Source organism: Magnolia sinica, chromosome 13, assembly GCF_029962835.1.
Source record: "Magnolia sinica isolate HGM2019 chromosome 13, MsV1, whole genome shotgun sequence".
NCBI lineage: Eukaryota > Viridiplantae > Streptophyta > Magnoliopsida > Magnoliales > Magnoliaceae > Magnolia > Magnolia sinica.
The window spans coordinates 8,155,044-8,176,595 of record NC_080585.1 but is presented as its reverse complement, the minus strand read 5'-3'; the positions used below and the strand labels follow the sequence as shown (position 1 = coordinate 8,176,595).

Below are 21,552 nucleotides of genomic sequence, written 5' to 3'. Positions count from 1 at the left end.
GGATTTCCTAGCATAAAATATGCAGAGAGGAACATGTATTTTCAATTCTTAGAATATATCAACAGATGAATGAACAAATAAAATCCTCCAATCAACATGGCTGAGGTCAGGTTGTTTGAACGGCATACACTTTCGGGGTGTGGACCAATGGATGAACAGTGGATCTCATATGCATTTTACTGTGTGCGGATGCAAAAATGCTGATAACTCAAAACACCTGGTACTCACGGACCTCTTACCTTTATTCTGAGAAAATATTACAATACATGTCCGTGAAAAAAAGAAGGATGAAAAACCAATACAGAAATGAAAAATGGAGTCCTTTTATTTCCTTAATCACCAGACATGCACCGGGGACATCTGCACTGGAAACCAAACCCTTTGGAGAGGAGGGTTTGTCGAGCATCATGGTCCATACCCGCATCAATGTAGCATATACGAAGCTCCTCATCTGACACGAAACAAGCGGTGCAGTACATGAGATAAACGATTATAAATGTAACAAAATGGAGACAGTCAGCAGCTTCCGACAATGCCGTCCATATTTAGTAATGCCACTGTCTTAAGGGAATGGGCTATAAACCTGCTTCAATGTCACGGAGAGCCTTCAATCTTGCATCCACGTTCTCTATCCAAATTATGTGTGCATTTGGATCTGGAGTGCACAACTTGCAATCAGCTTAGCCACTTTCTTTTGGAGTTGGAAAAACTTAGTCAATTAAAAAAAAAAATGCTACACTATAACATAAGATGGCAACCCGCTTACATCATGTGTATAATTGGTTTAATGAAACTGTGAAACTCCCACAAACATGTATACTTGGTTCCAAGGTCTAAAGTATCATCCGAAACCGGTACGTATCGTCCAATATGTACCAGTATCTCCCACAAACGATATGGGTGTATTGGCCCAAGACAGCCCAATACAAGGAGATATGGGGGGCGATAAATTAATGGTATCAATGGTATATGTTACGTAACACACCCATTTCAAACCTTGCTTGGTACCTTACTCCAAAACTACCAATTTACCTCATCTTGAGATGGAAGTAAAGATATTCTTAAGGAGAATATCGTCGAGAGTACTGTGCTGAGTTACATGGAATACTTCAGATGTTTCTCTTTTTTCTTGGAACTTAAGCACATCCTCTATTTTGGGGTTGTAGTTTTCCATTTTGTTGTTGCCCTTTTGCTTAGTTTACCCAATGTTGTCAAAATTGTTATTGTATAGCAAATTGTAATAGAGATTGAATTGGAAATTGTATCGTAAATTGTAAGATTTTTTTTTCCCCTGATTTTCTTATAATATAAATAAATCAGAAAAAGAATAAAACAACTCATCAGTCATACATTTCCGATCGATATGCACCAAGTAATACACATCAAAGTATGATCAATTGAGAACCTGTATGCAGTAGACATTGTGATAGTGTTAAAAGACCTCTCTCTCTCTCTCTCTCTCTCTCTCTCTCATGAAATGAAATGAAATGATAGATCGGAAGGAGAGCAGAAGCTATTGACCTGGAAAAGTCGGCACCTATATTTTGGAGGTGGATCAACTCCAATTAAAACAACCTTTTCTAACATGCTTCTATATTTCATGTCGCTCTTTCAATGGCCGAAAGCGGTTCTTGCTTGCCTGGAAAACCTTAAAAGGAATTTTCTATGGAGTGGCAAATAGGAGAAACCAAAGTGATGGGGGCATCATGCGTACATGCGCACGCACACCACCCCCCTACGCACGTACGTACGCAGAAGGAGGGCCCCACCATCAATCTTGCTCGACGACGACGTCCAGAGAGGGCCTTCTAGCTAGAAGACGAAGTTTTAGTTCAAAAGGGTGAGCCCAATAGTCAAGAAAAGCCCATCATAGGATCTCATGATCATGGCCCACTCGTTGGATTGATGTCATATTTTAGGTTTTGCTTATTGTTATAGTCTAGAACATCGTGAACGTTTTGAATTTCTTTGTTTGGTTTTTATTTCAGTTTACTTCACCGCTAAGTAATAGGTTTTCACATGGTGCGAGTGTTGGGGTATACGATTTTTCCTATAAATAAGCACCCCCTGTAGTTCTTTTCATTCATTTAAGTTTAATAAAAATTCCTGCTTTATTTTTCTGCTCTCTTCATGAGTTGTGGAAGAATTCAAAAGTGGGTGCGAAGCCCTCCCTTCTTCGAAGGGCTAACTACCGTGGTGCGAAACCACATCTATCCCCATCCGCCTCTACCCTCTTCCATCCATATCTCTCATCTTCTATCATCATTATTGCTTTAAATTTCTCAGCTTCTACAGCTATTTATCCCCCTACAGCCAGTTTCTAAAATCTGGACCTGTAGGATGGCTGAAACTTTGGCGGAGCACTACGCTCGACCTTACGTCGGATTGTCGTCAAACTTGGAGGGATTGGAGGTCTCCCCTGGCTGACTAAGGCTTAGGTGTCACTTTGGGAAGGTGGGCTTCCATCACAAGTGTGGCCAGCCTACCCGCGCACGTGCGTCAGCCCCGGGTCACCATCTGCATGCAGGAGCTTTCTCCGAGTCAGGTTTTCCTCTTTTCATTCATATTTCCTAAACCCTAGCCTTAGTTTGCATTAGCCCTAATTTATTTGTCCATTTTTTTCACCCTAGGGTTCCTTGGATTGAAATTGGGGAATCCCTTAGATTAGGGACTGATTTTTATGCATGTGTGGTTGATTTCTATTTCCCTTTAACATCGTTTGGTTTATAATTTTTATTGGTCCAGTCCTAGCCTATGTCCGCTTGGACCCGCATAGATTCCCCTTTTTAATTGAATGATTTGGATTGTCATGTGGGATGTGGAATTTGTGTAACTGTTTCTGAATTGGTATGATCTAAGCCTGAATTATTGCAACTCATACTTAAATTTCATGTCCTACATCAAATTTAGTATCAAAGCTTAGGGTTTTTATAGGGGAATACATTACATGTTTAGGGTTTGTTTGTTTGAGTCCATCATGCATTCAGTTCATCATATGTAGCTTTTAGGAGTCCATAGTTCCTAACATTAGTTGCTGAAATTTCTATTAGCAGGAAGTTAGCAATTTACATTGCCGTAACTTTCTGTTATTCCTTTATTTTGACAACTATATTGCCGGATTTTAGTAGCACTGCGTAGTTTCCCTCATATAGAGTCTCATAGGATCATTCAGTCTCATATAGTCGTTGTAGAAAGTCCTTAGGTGGAGTTGCAAGTTGTACGCCTACACATACGGGTCATGGTTTTGGCTAACACCCTACACTAAACATGGAATAACTGCTAGAGTTACTAAACAAGCTGTCCCAGCAGATCGAGTCTTGGGATAAGCGCTTGGAACAAGACAGATCAACGCCTTGACCAAATAGAGGCCTCCCTCAGGACAAACCCTACCATTAGAGAAGATGGCTAATCTCAGGTAGGTGGCCAGGAGGATAGACCAATGAATGGAGGTGGCGAAGGAATCAGTTATGGGCGTGCATCCGTACCCCTACTCCATGAGGGACATCAAGACCATTATTTTGAAGTGTACAACATATGCAGCCTCGTGGCTACAGAGAGTGCACCAGAGGCTAGTGTAGAGTTACCTACTGAGGCCATTCTGGTAGCGGATGAGTTTCATGATGTCTTTCCTGATGATCTACCGGATGAGTCTCCCCCTAGGAGGGATATAGATCACACCAGAACATGGGAAACCGTAATACTTACAGCCGAGTTTATGTTTAATAGTTCTATCGATAGGTCCACAGGTCTCAGTCCTTATGAAGTCGTTACTGGTTATAAACCTGAAAAATCTATTGATCTTGTCCCTATGTCACTGTCCCATAGGCCGTCAGAGCCTGTAGAGTCTTTTGTGCATCACATTCATTCATTGCATCAAGAAATCAGGCAGAAGATCACTACTAGTAATGAACATTACAAATTTTCTGCAGAGAAGCATAAATGTTTCAAGGAATTCAATGTAAGGGACTGTGATGGTCCGCATTAGGCCCGAGAGGTATCCTCCGGGGGCCGTTCGTAAGTTACACGTGCGTAGCGCTGGACCCGTCAAAATTATAAAACGAAACGGTCTCAATGCATATGTAACAAATCTTTTACCCTCCATGGGAATTAGTTCTACATTCAATGTGGAGGATCTAGTTGCATTCCAAGGGGCCATTGATGCATTCTCCAGCTTTTCGTCTAACCATCCTGATTCATCAGACATTTCCTTTGATCTATGGACCCCTCCCGACCCATTTTCCCAGCCTCTACCTCCCATACCTATCCGTCCCGACTCATCTTCCCAGCAACTACGTCCCATACCTACCCCTCCCGACCCATTTTTCAACTTTTACCTCCCATACCTATCCGTCGTGACCCATTTTTCCAGCCTCTACCCCCATACCTACCTGTCCTGACCCATCTTCTCAGCTATTACGTCCCATGCCTACCCTTCCTGACCCATTTTCTCAGCCTTTACCTCACATACCTACCCTTCCCACACCTAGAGAGGAAATAGAGGATATTCTGAACCATCAGATAATATCCACGTCGGACGGCGGGTTTCATAAGTACCTGGTTAAATGGAAGTCACACCCAGCTTCAAACAGCACATGACTCACTGAGGAAGAGCTTCAGAGACTTGATCCTGACATCCTGGATCGGTTCAAGAGTTTTATTTTACCAGTTGCGAAATCTTTGCAGCAGGGGAGAGTTAATGGGGACACCATGCGCACACGCGCACGCACACCAACCCCTACACACGTACGTACGCAAGATGGCCCCACCATCGATCTTGCTAGACAACGACGTCCAGGGAGGGCCTTCTAGCTAGAAGACGATGTTTTAGTTCAAAAGAGTGGGCCCGATAGTCAAGAAAAGCCCATCATGGGTTCTCATGATCATGGCCCACTCGACGGATTGATGTCATATTTTAGGTTTTACTTATTGTTATTATTTAGAACATCGTGAACGCTTTGAATTTCTTTATTTGGTTTTTATTTTAGTTTATTTCACCACCAAGTAATAGGTTTTCACATGGTGCGAGTTTTGGAGTATAGGATTTTTCTTATAAATAGGCATCCCTTGTAATTCTTTTCATTCATTCAAGTTTAATAAAAATTCTTGCTTTATTTTTCTGCTCTCTTCGTGAGTTGTGGAAGAATTCAAAAGTGGGTGCGAAGCCCTCCCTTCTTCGAAGGGCTAACTACCGTGGTGCGAAGCCACATCTATCCCCATCCGCCCCTACCCTCTTCCATCCATATCTCTCATCCTCTATCATCATTATTGCTTTAAATTTCTCAGCTTTTGCAGTTATTCATCCCCCCTACAGCCAGTTTCCAAAATCTGGACCTATAGAATGGCTAAAACTTTGGCGGAGCACTATGCCTCAACCTTATGTCGGATCGTCGTCAAACTTGGAGGGATTGGAGGTCTCCCCTGGCCGACCAATGCCTACGTGTCACTTTGGGGAGATGGGCTCCCATCACACGTGCGGCCAGCCCACCCGCACATGTGCGTCAGCCCCGGGTCACCATTTGCATGTAGGAGCTTTCTCTGAGTCAGGTTTTCCTCTGGTTTTCCTCTTTTCATTCATATTTCCTAAATCCTAGCCTTAGTTTGCATTAGCCCTAATTTATTTGTCCTTTTTTTTTTTTCACCCTAGGGTTCCTTGAATTGAAATTGGGGAATCCCTTGGATTAGGGACTGCATTTTATGCATGTGTGGTTGATTTCTATTTCCCTTTAACATCGTTTGGTTTATAATTTTTATTGGTCTAGTCCTAGCCTGTGTCGGCTTGGACCCGCATAGATTCCCCTTTTTAATTGAATGATTTGGATTGTCATGTGGGAGGTGGAATTTGTGTAACTGTTTCTGAATTGGTATGATCTAAGCCTGAATTATTGCATCTCATACTTAAATTTCATGTCATACATCACAAAGTTTCATCTCTTGAAATGGGAAGAAGTATGTAAGCCTATAGTGGAAGGAGCGGGTGAATCAGGCTCTTCTCGGCAAATGGTGGTGGAGATTCATCACGGAAGAGGAAAGTTTATGGAAAAAGGTGATAGCATCCAAGTACAGGACTGAGCTAGGGGGATGGTGGTCTAAAAACTCTTCGCGTTATAGGATGTCTAGTCTTTGGAAAGCAGTCATTTCGATGGAGCCTAGGTTCAAAGAAGGAACAACTACTATAGTAGGAGATGGGGTGTAGATTCAATTCTGGGAGGATTTATGGATAGGCGATTGCTTATTGAAGGATGCTTTTCCTAATCTGGTAGCGCTAGCCCTGGGGCCCGGACGGAAACATTTCAGTGGCGGGGTCCTATTCCAAAGAAAGTGGTTGCATAGTGTGGATGCCTCCTTGTCGAAGAGACTTATCGGATGCGGAATTAGATGTGTTGCTAAACCTTCTTGACAAGCTGAACAGAAGTGCAGTCGACTCAAACTTGAAAGACTCCATAATGTGGAAGAAGCGCTCGGGCAGATTCTCGGTGGGATCCTCCTAAAAGCTCTTAGCCTAGCCACAAACCCCTTCATCCCACAACTTTCATTTATGGAAATATGGAGCTCCTTTAAAGGTTGTCTCATTCACTTGTTGGGAAGAAATAGAATATTAACAGTAGACGATCTCTGCCAAAAAGGAATGGTCTTGCAAAATATATGTTTACTCTGCATGTGGAAGGCAGAGTTAGTGGGTCATCTCTTCATCCACTGCCCAAACGCCAGTAAGGTATGGGAGGAGCTCTTCCTCAAAACTCTTAACATCTAGTGGGTTATGCCGGAATCGATGTATTTTTTTCTAGAATCATGGCATGAAGGTGGAACTGGGAAAGAAGGAAAAATGGTTTGGCAGTTAGGGGCATTGGCATGCCTATGGGCCATTTGGTGAGAAAGAAACAGCAGGTGCTTTGAAAACAAAACGACTATAGTGGAGGCAAGGCAACGGGCTTCAAGGACTTAGATATTTGTATCATCCTAGCCCTTTTGGGGTTGTAATCTGCTTTTGAGTGCCCTGTTTTCTCCTTTTCTTGTTTGTATTCTTTTCCACCAATGGCGGCTTCTTAATAAAAAAGTTACCTTTCAAAAAAAATAAAATGAATGTAATTTTAAAAATATAGGAATCCTTCAACAATTTATGTTCTTTAATACCTTTCTTGAGTGTAGAATCATGTGAGAGAAAGCGGCATTTGATTTTATTGTCTGAAAACAAGATATCCTGATTTTCTGTGAGTTTTTGAGTACGAAACCCGTCTAAAAACATAAAAATGAGGGCCTTTTTTTTTTTTGGTAATAGGGGAGGGCCTTTTACATGTTAAAAGCACAAGGGTAGAAAAAGGGAACAAAAATGAAAGGAAAAAAAAAGAAAAGAAAGAAAGAAGAAGAAGCAATTTTGGTCCCCATTTACAGTCCATGATTACAATAAATACAATTCATGTGGATATGCAATTTGGTATACGATTTGCATCATATCATCATCATCTAAGCCTTATCCCAACCAATAGGGCTCGGCTACATGAATCCTTTTCCGCCATTCTACTCTATCAACAATCATAACTTCAGTTAGACACGTACACCATAGGTCATCAAGTCTTTTCTTACTATTGCCCCCCATGTCCTTTTGGACCTTCCCCTTGCCCTTCTAGAGCCTTCAACTTGTACCAACTCCTCCTAACTGGTACAATTGTTGGTCTCTATTGTACATGACCAAATCATCTAAGTCTGCCTTCCCTCGTCTTATTACCTATTGGTGCTACTCCTAAATTCCCACACATGCATTCATTTCTAATTCTACCCTTTCTTGCCTTGCCACTCATCCATCTCAACATCCACATTTCAGCTACACATCCTATGGACATGTTGTTCCTTAATTGCCCAACTTTCTGTCCCATAAAGCATGGCCGATTTTATAGCCATCCTATAAAATTTCCCTTTCAGTCTGAGTGGTACACGACAATCACATAAAACTCTAGAGGCAAATATCCACTTCTTCCAACCCACTTAAATTCTATGGGCAACATCCTTCTCAATCTCTCCACACTTGTGAATTATCGACCCAAGATATCGGAAGTGGTCATTTTGGGAATCTTCTTGGTCAACAATCTTAACTAATTCCTCATTCTCACTCCTATTATTACTAAAGTTGCACTCCATATACTCTGTTTTGTTGGATTAATTTTAAATCCTTTAGATTCTTTAGCACGCCTGCATAAATCTAGCTTTTTGTTTATGCCCTCCCTCTTCTTGTCAATCAAAATTATATTATGTGCAAACAACATACTCCATGGGATCTCTTCTTGCAAATGCCTTGTTAACTTGTCCATAACCAGTATGACAAGGTACAGGCTCAATGCCAACCCCTGGTGCAAGCCTATAGTAGAAATCATTTGTCTCTCCACTAGTGGTCCTCACATTTGTTATTGCTCCCTCATACATATCCTTAATCATGTCCAAATATAATCTTGAAACTCATTTCTTTCGCAACACTCAGTCACTCACTAGATTAACTCTCTAGGGATCCCACTGTAAGTTTTCTCTACGTCAATAAAGACCATGTGGAGATCCTCCCATTTCTATATTTCTCTATCAATTGTCTAAGTAGGAAAATAGCTTCTGTGGTAGACCTCCCCAACATGAAGCCAGTTGATTTTCTGATAAATTCGTCCCATTCTTTAGTCATTGCTCAATCACTCTTTTCCAAAGTTTCATAGTATGACTCATAAGTTTTAATCCTACAATAGTTAGTGCAGCTCTCTATCACCTTTATTCTTATAAATATATGTACCATGATGACTTTTTCTCCATTCATCTAGCATGTTCTTCGATCTAAAAATATTGTTGAACAACTTTGTCAACCAAAATAACCCAGTATCTCCCATACACTTTCAAACCTATTGGTATATTATCTGGTCCAAGGACCTTTCCTGTTTTTATTTTGCTCAAAGCTTCTTTCGCTTCAAATATCTTGTGTCTCCTTATTGTTATAAATAGATGCCATAATACTTTTTCTCCATTCATCTAGCATTTTCTTTGATCTAAGAATCTTGTCGAACAACTTTGCCAACCAAAATAACCCAACATCTCCCATACGTTTCCAAATCTCTATCAGTATATGTCCAAGGGCCTTTCTTGTTTTTATCTTTCTCAAAGCTTCTTTCACTTCAGATATCCTAATCCTATGAAAGTATTTGTGGAATCTAACGTCATTTGAGTTTATGATTCCTTCCATCCCTATGCTCTCAGAGTGATTGTCATTTAACAAGTTTTGGAAATAGTTTCTCCACCTTTCATTGATCCCATTGTCCTTGACTAGTACCATGTCCTATAGTCATCACTCTTAATGCATTTAACTTGATCTAGGTCCCTACTCTTCATCTCTCTCATTTTTACAAGTATAAAGACATCTCTCACTTTCTGTTGTCCCCAATCTATAGCAAAGATCATCATAAGCCTTAAATTTAGCCTCACCCATTACTTTCCTAACAATCTTTTGGCATTTCTATGTAGTTCAAGATTTTCATTGTTTCTAGTCCCTTGCTAGGCTTTGAAACATGAACGTTTCTCATAAATAACTTTTTGCTTATATGAATGGTTATCGCTCTAGATACACCTAAAACATCTTTTGCCAATTTCCTAAAGCAATCGGCCACCTTATTCCACATAATGATTTACTTCTTCCTCGACATTCCACTTTCCTTCTTTCATCAATTTTCTTATGAATAACATTGTTTTCTCCTTTTAACTTCCACCACCTAGTTTTTAGGCACCTATTAATTTCATTCCTTTTCTTCCATCTCTTAATGTAAACATCCATGACCACTAACATATGTTGTGCAGCCAAACTCTTTCTACATATCACCTTGCTGTCCTTGCATATTGATTGTTCCGTCTTCCTAAGTAAAAGGAAATCTATTTGGCTTGTATATGATACACTTTTGAAATTATTAAATGCTCATCTCTCCTTTTAAAGTATGCGTTTGCTAGAGCTAGATTATATGTCAGTGCAAAATCAAGGATAGTTTCCTCCATCTCATTTCTTCGCCCAAAACCATATCCTTCATGTATCCTCTCACATCCTCTGCTTTCCTTTCCTACACACCCATTTCAGTCTCCTCCCACAAATATCCTCTCTCTGTTCGTAATTCGTTGCATTAATACCTCTATATCCTCCCAGAATTGTTTGTTAATTCTATCCTCAAACCCTACCTGCAGCGCATATGCACTAACAACATTATCTTCTTTCCTAACACAAGTTTTATTAATAAAATCCAGTCACTTATTCTCTTAACATCTACAACTTTATCCTTTAAATCTTTATCTACTGCTAATTAGTTATCCTTACCCCATTTCTATTATTGTCCTTCCAAAATACCAAAGCCTATATCCATCAATTTCTTTAGTTTGGCCCATTTCAACTTAGTCTCTTGAGCGCAAGCTAAGTTAACTTTCCTTTTCATGTTAGAAGTTATGGCATAAGTTCAACACCAGCTGCCAACCAGACACAACCCTCCTTGATCTAGGCTGGGGACCAACAATGTGAGCATAAAATTCCCACAGGTACAATGTCATAGACTATTACATAGGTTAAGTACAATCAAGCACTATTTAATAGTCTATGCTTAGGTTGATTGCAATTTGAACCATATTGTATACGTATACGATTTGCATCATACACGTATACAATACGGTTCGAATTGCAAATTGACAACCCTGAGTTCATGTACAAGTCTTCAGCTGCATCTATCTGAATCATCATCATCTAAGTCTCATCCCAACTAATTGGGGTCAGCTAGATGAATCCTATTCCGCCATTTCACTCAACCATATTTGATTTGAATTTCTAGTCAAATTAAGTGAATGGAAAGGATCAGTGCCATAATGGTAAGGAGATTGTCAAAGGACTACCCATTATGGTTGTCAAGGTTCTCTCCAATGCAGCAAAAGAGGATCCCATCATGTCTCCATGAGAAACATGCATGTGGATTCCAGACTACATGGTAACAACACCTAGCCTACCCATCAGAGTGAAATGCTATGATCCCATTTTCAAATCAGGAATATTACGAAGGCTATAGGCTGATAAACACCCAAAAATCAGTTCAATAACATCAGGCACCAGATGAGAGTAGAGGAGAATGAAATCTTACCACAGTCATGATTGTAAAAGGATGGAAGCATATAAACGGCATTTCCAACAGCAGATTCAGCAACAATGGAGGCTGCTGCTGCTGAAAGTAGATCCTCATATGAGCCTCCAATCAATTCAACACGAAATGCATTGATCCGAATCCTCACCAGCACACCAATGTACCATTGCTTTGTTAGAACTAGTCATGTCAAAGAAATGTGCTGTTTAAAAGCATGCTAAAACTTGGAGCGACTGACATTAGGAATCACATCTTCCATGCTAAGGATACATGCAATCTGTTCATCAAACCCTGCCTTCAATAAAGTGCACCTGAGCAAATGAAACTCCTCTTCCATCTAGAAAATGAAGCAATGGCATGAGTAAGATGATGTTTGGAAGAAATAAATGCACAGTAATACAGGGATTACAAAAAAATAAAAAAATAAAAAAAATAAAAGTGAATACCAATGAACAATGTCTGATGATAAAAGAAACTAGGCGTAGGGCACATGCGACGCATGTAGAGAGAGAGAGAGAGAGAGAGAGAGAGAGAGAGAGAGAGAGAGAGAGAGAGCCACCAGGATGGTTTCAATGGTGGATGCCCCACCATAACTAATAGACGGAATGGATTTCACAGAGACATCACATCCCCCCGAAGTCCTAAGGAGTTGCTTTGTGCAGGCTACATGCAAAGAGGAGGGAAAATGGCACATGCTAGCTCATGAAAAGATGGAAATGACGGAAATACCGCCCGTTGAAGGCCAGACACATTGAATACTCATTTTGTTTTACAATCTATCAACGACTAGTTGCAGGGGTAAATATGTCCACTGACTACTCAAGTTATCTATAGTAGAGACAATAAGAAAATGTCCAGTCTTTTGTGCAAGCAGTGATATATAAAACAGTCAAGCCACAATCTTACATAGGTCAGCAAATGGGAATATTTCTCACGAGCACATTATTTATTAGCCCAGATGATTCAGGACTACTTTGAAGAAAGGGCCTCACCTCTAAAATCATCTCAGGGAATAAATTGGCTGGCTGAAGAATGTCGAGAAAGTCTACGGATGCTGCTCCTGATATAATCATACAAGCCAACCGCTTTACCAAAAATGGATATTTCAACCCTCGTAATCTTCAGAAAGAGACAGTAAGTAAAAATGGAGAAACTAGAGCATTCTAAAATGAATATATTTGGGAAATATCTTCGGTAGAAACCTAAGTTACAACATCCATAAGGCGTTGGCATAGAATATTAAAAACAATTGAGGTAAACCAAGATGATAATCTTTATGGGAATGCTCAGAAATATACCTACAGACATTTTTAAGTACTAAAGGCCATGGGAGCGCACTCAAGCAAGATGAGTAATCGACAATAAGACAATTAGCCAATAAACTAAAACAACACTGCAATAAAGGAACCCCTGGCATATGTACCACTAACAAAGAGCCTTTCGCAAAGAAGTCAAAGGGAAGGACATGTATGAATGAAAGAAAGTTAAACCATGGCCCACAGGACAAAGTGCAACTATATCATGTAGAATGCAATACCAACATCCACTGCATGAAAACAGACGAGACAACCATATGTTGGCTAACCTAGGCCATATTGCCTATTTATTGACAATCAGACACCTAGAATGCAGCACTAGGATGTCAGCATTAAGTGATGGTAAAACAACCTCATGTCACACCCTTATTATCCCACCGCGTGGATCAAGTTATAATAAGAGAGAAAATTGATTAAATGCGATCTTACAATTACCAGTTTAAATTCACTAGCAAAGACCATTCTTGTTCCAAGTTGTAACAAAAATTAGCACGTGGATGTACCGAACTTTTGTTGCAGTATCTTCCTCGACATTGCCATCTGCGGGTGAGCATATCCTAGGAAAGAAGATAAATTGCACTAGATGCATCCTCACTGAGAACACTTACCAAGGTTTCAAGACTCAGCTGAGTCACAATGAGGTCAACCAGGTGTTGGTGGTCACCAATGTGAGTCGCATTGACAAGACTCTACCGCAATTTATTGTATTAGTCAAGACAGAAGGTGACTCGTATCCTTGAAAAGACCCAACCAATTATTTATGGTATCAGTCAAGTCAATCACTACATGTCCATGGTGGATATGCTGTATATGCAACTTTTGTTCGATTCGACCATTGAATGAGGCTGAAAAACTCCCCAATAAGTCATTTACTCCATTCCTTGCTAGGAGGAACTTGTTCAGAAGATTTTTTATATATATATAAAGATTTTGGGAACATCTAATGGCCGAAATGCCAATCAGTACCAGAATGTATATATAGAAGCTCTGAAGCACCACATTGGAGATTCCATGATCTTGATGATTGAGGTTTGTTTTCCACCATCTAAAAACATCAAAGACAGATGGAATCACAGATGATGATGATGAGTAACTTTCTTGTTTTTTTAAGGCTTTTCAACTCAATAGTGGGTTTTCACATACATGAACAATTGAAACATGCAATGTTTACGTACTTGACTTTGTGCGTCCATTGGATTTTGGTCATGGATGAGTCAGTCAGCGATGCTGGATTAGACCTTGTCACTCAATTTCGAATGTTACACTAAACAAGAGGCCTTTTATTTTGAATGTAGTATTGTAGTTCTAAACACAGTTTTAATATTGGTTTGGACAGCAACTTGGCTATGGACCAAAACCAGTACTTGTCACGACTTGGTCAGAATTGATCAAGGTTTTGGATGAGTGACTTCCATATCCACCGTTACTGGGTTGACCTGGGATCAGACGATATTTCAACCATGGTTCAAATCTTTAAAGCAAGCAAAAATTAAACATGGAATCTGCATAAAAGCGAGGGCTTTAAGTACACGAAACAAGGGAATACCAAACTCAAATAGAAAGAAACATCAGTATGGTGTACAATCTTAGGTGACAATTCAAGATCCATATTTTGCCAAAAATTTCTATAGTCCATAATGTAGTTATATAAACTTCTGGTATACTCTCATACCTGCAATGATCATCAAATGCTGACCAATCCACCATCTTCTCAACTTCATAAAATACCTATGGGAACAAATCACCAAGAGAAAATAAATAACACTAAGTAGACAACCATGACTCATAAGATAGAATCACTAAATCAACATAAAACCAACACATCACTTTACCATTTGGTGCTTCTCTTTTTCCAGCAGGCAGTGACAAAAATCTTGTTCTAAACAGGATGTCAATTTCACGAGCATTCTAAAGTGTTACTGTTGACAACGTTGTGGCGCTTGGGCCATAACCATTAGGGATACAAGTGGATCGCGTCAACCTGACGGGTCTGGGTCCAAGATTTGGAGCCATAAGTTTGGGTGCAAAAGTTCAACCCAATTACCAAACGGGTCAGGTCTAGGTCCTCCAAAATTAAACCCTTATTCTCTCTTGGTAAGTAAATTGGGCTTGAACCGAAGACCTCATTGTTGAAGCACATGCTATCTACCATTGACCTAAGGGGTTGAACCCTGATAACTCTATCTACAACTTTTTTAAGTCTGATGATGGAAGGTACGAATTGGAAAACTATAATTAGTTAATTAGTGGGTGGATATGAAAGTTGACTGGATTGGATATTCTTACATGTAACACGTTGATGGTAGAGAAATGGATGGATGTGAAAGTTCACATACAACTGCTATTTGTGATGATTTTTCATATATCTACTGAATTGGTAATAAGAAAAGGGAAAGGAGATCTTCTGAAGAAGAGTGATGTTAGGTCTAGCCACTTAAATGAACGGGGTCTTTGTAATACACATGCTACCGATTTACACTTATATGAGATATGGGTATCCCTCACGTAGAGATCATCCTAGGAATGCCTTAGCCCAACCCATGGGTTCGGGGCTTATAACTCCTCTAAACTTACAAGATTAAGGAAAGAAAATTTAATGAGGAAAAAAAAAACCATTTTAAACAAAGTGGGGTTCAATGCTCGAGCAAAAACTTAGAACACTTCAATTTGACAACAAATCAAAAGTGTGGAGTTGTCTTCAAGCTTTCCCAAACATTTAGGAAAATTTTACAGCTTGATTTATAGAGATTTGAATGCACAGGACAAGTGGCCATGAATTGTGAACCTCTAGATTTGGTCACCTGATGCTTGAGCATTGTTGTCAAATGCGATCGCATATGCGCATACTATGGATCGAATCGCATATGCCATGATGGCATATGCGATCTTGGCAAGTATGCCATGGCATACTTTTATATGCGATAAATATGGAATCGCATATGCGAGTATGCAATCGCATATTTCCTAATAATCAGAGGGGAAGCAATTTTTTTATTTTTTATTTTTCAATTTGGAGAACTTTTGCCTATAAATAGACACTCATATCCCCTCCATTTTCACTATTCTCTACTCCAAAGCTCTAAATCTATTACTCTCTCTCTTACTCTAATCTCTCTACAATTACTTCAAGTATGTTTATTTTTTGTATTTTATAAGTTGTGCTTACTTTTTGTAAATTAAGCTGTAAGTTATAACTTGTAAGTTGTTTCAAGTTATCCATTTATCAATAAAATTTCTTTGCTCGAAGTTTGTAATAATTAGTTCTCTTTTAATGTAACTTGATTGTTTTGTTAAAATTTATATAATATAATATAAGTAATTAAATATATAACTTAATGAAACACTCAAACTATAATGAAATAAGTAAAATAACTCAATCCAATCATGTGTACTAATTAGGCAAGTTTTTCCTATTTTTTTAGATTTTTTTTCATTTTTAAATTATTTTTTTTCATTTTTTTTTTTAATTTTATAAAAAATATGCCATGGCATATGCGATTGTGCGATCGCATATGCGAACAGCATATGCTGATCGCATACAATGGCATATGCGATTTGACAACATTGTGCTTGAGGTTTCAAGTTGGTAGAGTATCCACACTTGGGTGTTATTTTTGTACTTGATCAACTATTGGAGAGAGATCTCTATCATTGAAATCTCCATGTGGCTTGCACTCTTGATGTGGTGTGGTCCTTGGTGTACAATAAATTGTTAGATTGACTTGCGGACCAGGTTAAACTTTAGAGTCATCGTTTGCAGTCTCAAACTCCATCTATGGTTGCAAGCTTCTTGTAGTCTAATCTGGGATGATCTGGAGTCTTGTTTTGAACATTTTTTTTTACCGTCAACAATCATGGGTTGCATCTGTATCCTTCTCTGCCTAGACCCAATCCATTAAATAAATGGGTTGGCTTACTTTGACTTTGACCCATCATGGCTTTTAACAAATTATGCCTGTGGCCAAAATACAAACCCAATTATTAAATGACTCAAGTCTAGGACTTCCCTCAACCCTACTCGGGCTGACCCATTTGCTCCCCTAATAGCCATCAGAAGATGGGACCAATCTCAATATAGAGATGCTACTATTGGTGTTGTGTCCTAGAAAACCAATGTAAATCTTATCCATTGATAACATTGATGGTATCCAATGATATTGATGATCATGACTATATATCACAATGATCATAGGTCCTAGATGGATATATTGCAATGCCATAATTAATATGTGGGACTACCTTAAACATATGAACATGGGTTAAAAGGAGAGAGATTCCTCTAGTCGTCCACAGGAACTTGGGAGTGGACAACAATCACTGACAAAGGGAATACTCATTGACAAAGGGAAAGTTGTGGGCCATGTATCTCAATACCATGACTAACTAGCAGGTTATAGGATAGAAATATGGTTATTATTAATATTATACGGTAATCTTGTGTGAGGGAACTAAGGATGAGTCAAAATGAACGGTCTCCACCATCGGGCTCTACATCGTGTAGGTGACTTACCCTACCCCATATAAGAGTGCGAGTGTACCATGGGAATAGACTCCTGGTGTTGTACCTATTAGATGCTTGCATTGGTGGAACAATTCGAGTCTCTAGATCAAAAGGACATCAGGCCTGGAGGCCCTGGACTATGATTGACTTGTGAATGTACTAGATTTGATAAATCATTAAACCTATGAACATGTGAGGAGTTCAAGGTCTTGATTACACGTGCTTTGGCATGGCTAACGAAAGTGGGTGTAGGTGCAGGCATACATCAAGGTCTAGTTAAGGCTCACATGGTTCAAGAAGGGATATACTAGTTTCCTATAACTATCTTATGACTTAGATATTGGAGATCATAATTTTTTTTAAGGATAAAGATTTTATTAAAAAAAACTGCTTGGAAACAACCAAGACAACAAAGAATACAATAAAACAAAGGAAAACAAAAAATTACAACCCCAAAACAGATTGAGCATTAGAAGCAACTATATGCCGAAGACCAACAACCCAATCTAAAACATCCCTTTCTATTTCCCAAGTGATTTTTTCGATGGGCCCAACAGCCAAAGGTTTTAAAAGTTTTATAAACTGTTAAACTTTTGTTTTAACCATTAAAAAAGGCTTTTATTGCACTTGATGATACTCTAATGGTTTAGATATTGAGGTCCATCGCTTAACTTGCATGAGAGCCGGATCAATGGTGGATGGCCATGATAGTTGATGGATTGGATCAGGTATTGAGTACACGGTTAAGGTAGAATCAGAGACTTCCAATTTAGTAGAGCATATGAAAAGAATGTAAAGTGGCAGAATATCATACTGGTGTCTCTCCCTGAAACCCCAATTCCTTATAAATAGATCCTATCGCTGATGGTTTAGCGAGAGAGAGCCTTAGATGTCCCTACCCCCTTGGGTGTAACTCAGAGAGAGAGAGAGAGAGAGAGAGAGAGAGAGAGAGAGAGAGAGAGAGTCCCTTCCTTCCATCACACATTCACATGTTTGGGGTCCACTTTAGACAACTCTATGCGCCATCCCTAGCCTTGATCTAGGGTTGATGTGTCGGCTCTCACCTTCTCTTTGATTGGGATAGATAGGGGAGGGACTTTCTCATTGAAGGATCAACATTGAGAACCGGTAGTTTCCCAAAGGCTTGATCAAGGTAATCCTAGCCATAGGACTTGTATTTTTCTATTTCTACAAACTTGATAATATCTAAGCAGGGATCAATACGGCTACAATGTAACGCTTGTAAATCATTTACTAGTTGTAAATGATTTACCACCTTTTCCCCCTTTTCATTTGCTAGCACAAAGCTGGGATTTCATTTCCTAGCAAATGATTTACGAACAAGAAGCCTCCAACGACTCTTTTTTTGAAGGCTGGGAGATATGCACCTTCCTCTCTCCATTGTATCTGAGAACTCTCTCTCTCTCTCTCTCTCTCTCTCTCTCTCTCTCTATCTTTGTGCCAACGGTAGCAGATCTTGCTACCGGCCTTATAAAAAAGCATTTGAATTCGTGGGCCTACTTCTATGGCTCACTTACTACTTGGTTTTATGTGAGGATTAACCCTAAGCTTTAGAGAGTTAGGCTTTAACCCAATGATGCATTTTAAAATCTACTCTTATATGCCATATGAATGTTTTTTAATTACTTCTCTACTATCTTAGGTGTGAATAAACAATTACAAGCTATTCAAACACTGTAAATGATTTACTAGAAAATCATTTACAACTTAAAGCCAAACGGACAGGTTGTGGATCATGGACTACAATAGTAATGTGATGTAAAACTCACATCATATTACTATTTACCTTTGATTGAATATTTGATGCAGGGACATGTGATGACCTAATCCTAAACGCATGTATAATCAGGTTAAAGAATGTTCAAATAAATACGCGAATCAACTAACCCTTTCTAATCAAAGGGATTAGGTAAATTTCAACATAAAGATGAGGTCATTCTGTTAGGATCATGCCCCTTAGCATGAAATCGTGTAAGCAGTAAAAAGGGAGGACTTGAGGATATGAGGATATCCCAAATCTAGCATAAGTCAGTCCACGGTCAAGTTTGGATCTGATTCTACTGACTAATCATCCCTCTTTTTTGTTCAAACTGGAAAGAGAATATCCAGAGAGAAACGAAAGGGGTGAAGAATGAAGGGTTTAAGATAAAGAACGTACGTGTCATTTTGTCGTCAAAACAAAAGGAGGAGGATGATTCTTACCTTTTCCTGTACCTCGAAGATCTAGAAAGAAGGAAACCTAAAATCGGGGTGGAATCCTCAACACCCAAGGGTCAATCCTGAAACCCTAATCTCTTGAATAAAGAGGAAGAAAATATACAAATTTTTATTCATTTAATAATAATGAAAATAGGGTTTCTCACAACGTATATATAAGTTATGGAAAAAGTAAAAGTGCACTAAAGCCCCTGAAAATAAGAAAAATAATATAAAAATGAAAAAAAAAAGAAAGTGCAATAAAGCCCCTGAAACAAGAAAAAATAACAAAAACGCTTAAAACTAAAACACCCGTGTGATAGGGTGTGAAATCTGACCTATGGATTTATCGTCAGGGTGCGGTCATGCCGCTCATGTACTCTTAGCGAGTTAGAAAATGGGTCCGATGGACCCAACGTTCATCGACATCAACTCCTCCGCTCCGGTACTCTATCGACGATGCCTCCTCCTCTATTACACTCTAAAGGATGCATCACTAATGTCCGCATCAATATTACATGTTGTCAAATCATGGTAATCCTTTGGAATCACCGCATTACATAGATTGGTGGAGGTGTGTTGAGGTGGCATAGTTTCGTGGGCCTCACCATAATGTATGTGCTATATCTAAACCGTCCATCCCTCTTACATGATCATTTAATAGAATAGGACAAAAAATGAGGCAAATCCAAAAAAGATATGGACCACACCATAGCTAGCATGGGGATTGAACGCCCACCATTGAAAACTTCTTGACGGATCAAGCTCATTTTTGGAGACACGCCCTCAAATGATTTTGCAAAATGGATGGACGGTGTGGATCTAACACATATTGATGGAATTACAAGTTATCTAACCAGCGAAATTACTTTACATGTTGAAAGTGGCGATGTGAGACTAGTATTGCATACGGTCATTACTTTGTTTTCCTTCGGACTATGGTAGTAATGATAATCATTACTTTTTTACCACACATCACAGCCCATTACTGCTATAATCATTAATCCAAACACACCCATTTACAACTTAAACCATTTACCACCATCCAAACAACCCCTAGCAGATTGGTTGTATTTTGAAGCATTGGATTAGTATGCATCGTTTAATCAAGCAATTCACTTGTTCCAACACATCATGAATTGGGTCCACATCTTGGTGATCGAAACAGTCATACCGTAGACCCCATCATAGATGTGAAACTCGCTGAGAATCTCCTCCATCCGATGATCATAACCATCACATCTTCGCTGCTAAATACAGAGAATCAGATGCAATCATCCACTCCAGGATCATCTGATAGGGGGATATAACTGGACATGGACCATCTTATGGTCGGTCCCAACTGACAAACGGCTTAGATTGTCAAAAAGTGGACCCCACTTGCATCATCACAGGGATTGCGGTTTCTTTAGGTTGAGCATCATTGCAAACATATGTACAAGACAACAAGCCAACTTGGAGGAAAGTAATAAGATGAGGAATGAACCAAAACCTTTGAATTTTCTCGACATTCCTCACTGCAGAAATAGACGCGACGATCGACATCCAAAGCGGGTCCGGTGGGGGTTGAATCAGTACGGCGATTGCCCTCAAGAGGGGCGGAAATGGCAGAAGAGTCCATCCCCAATCTCTTCAAGCAGAAGTAGCAGACCTAAGAAAGAGAGGGATAGTTAGGGTTTATAGCTTAAATCTCAGAAGCTGGACTGAGAAAAATAGGAGAGAGAAAGGTCTAGAGAGAATACATTGAGGATGAGGGAGATGGAAGGATGGGAGATTAAGGGCTTTGCAGTGTGGATGAGATCGCCTGCGCCGATTCTCCGAGTTGCGAACGTGCCTCTGCCTGCTGAGTCGGTGAGTGAGACTCGGATCGGAGGAGGCAAAGCACTCGACTTACTGCTGCTGTTGTTGTTGGCTGTAGCTGTGGTTGAGAGAGAGAAAAGGAAGGAAGGAGAAGGATTGTTGTGATTGTAGTTGTTGGTGGATTGCAGCTGCTTCAATCGCCCCCAACGATGGCTGATGGTGCGAAACATGGTGCGTATCTGCTTCCAGATGTTGGGAGTTTGGAAGACGGACGCGTTTTGGGTGGTGAGGAACTCACCCCGGTATAGTATGGTGAGTAAACTCTGTGGGGTCCACCGTGATGTACGTGTCATTATTCACACAGTTCATCCGTTCTTCTAGCTCATCTTAGGTAATGGGCCTAAAATTGAAGTATATCAAAAGCTCAAGTAAACCACACCACAGGAAACAGTGGAAATAACTGTTGAAAACACCATGAGATCCATGGTATTTTTGGATCAATATTTGTGTTTTCTCTCTGTGCACATAACTACACAGGCCTTAGGAATTTTTTAACGGTGGGCATTCGTTCGGGGTGATATTTGTGCATTTC

The 21,552-nt window shown here is 39.6% G+C and overlaps 1 protein-coding gene across 4 annotated transcripts; it reads right to left on the bottom strand.

Moving 5' to 3' along the window:
* Positions 1-204: 204 nt before the first annotated feature.
* LOC131222669 (histone-lysine N-methyltransferase ATXR4) lies at positions 205-21,248 on the bottom strand. Of its 4 annotated transcripts, none has more exons than XR_009160142.1 (8): positions 20,903-21,248; positions 20,653-20,811; positions 14,115-14,170; positions 12,119-12,245; positions 11,397-11,463; positions 11,127-11,306; positions 584-687; positions 205-451 (listed from the first exon to the last, which is right to left on the bottom strand). XR_009160142.1 is itself a non-coding variant. In XM_058217826.1 (8 exons), exons 1-8 carry the CDS (start codon positions 21,188-21,190, stop codon positions 333-335), a joined length of 1,068 nt encoding a protein of 355 aa, XP_058073809.1. In that variant the 5' UTR covers positions 21,191-21,246; the 3' UTR covers positions 205-332. The 4 variants fall into 4 exon arrangements, 3 of the variants coding, with proteins under 3 accessions (XP_058073809.1, XP_058073810.1, XP_058073811.1); XM_058217826.1 differs by having other exon boundaries at positions 584-655; positions 20,903-21,246; XM_058217827.1 differs by lacking the exon at positions 205-451 and having other exon boundaries at positions 584-709.
* Between the last annotated feature and the right edge of the window lie 304 nt (positions 21,249-21,552).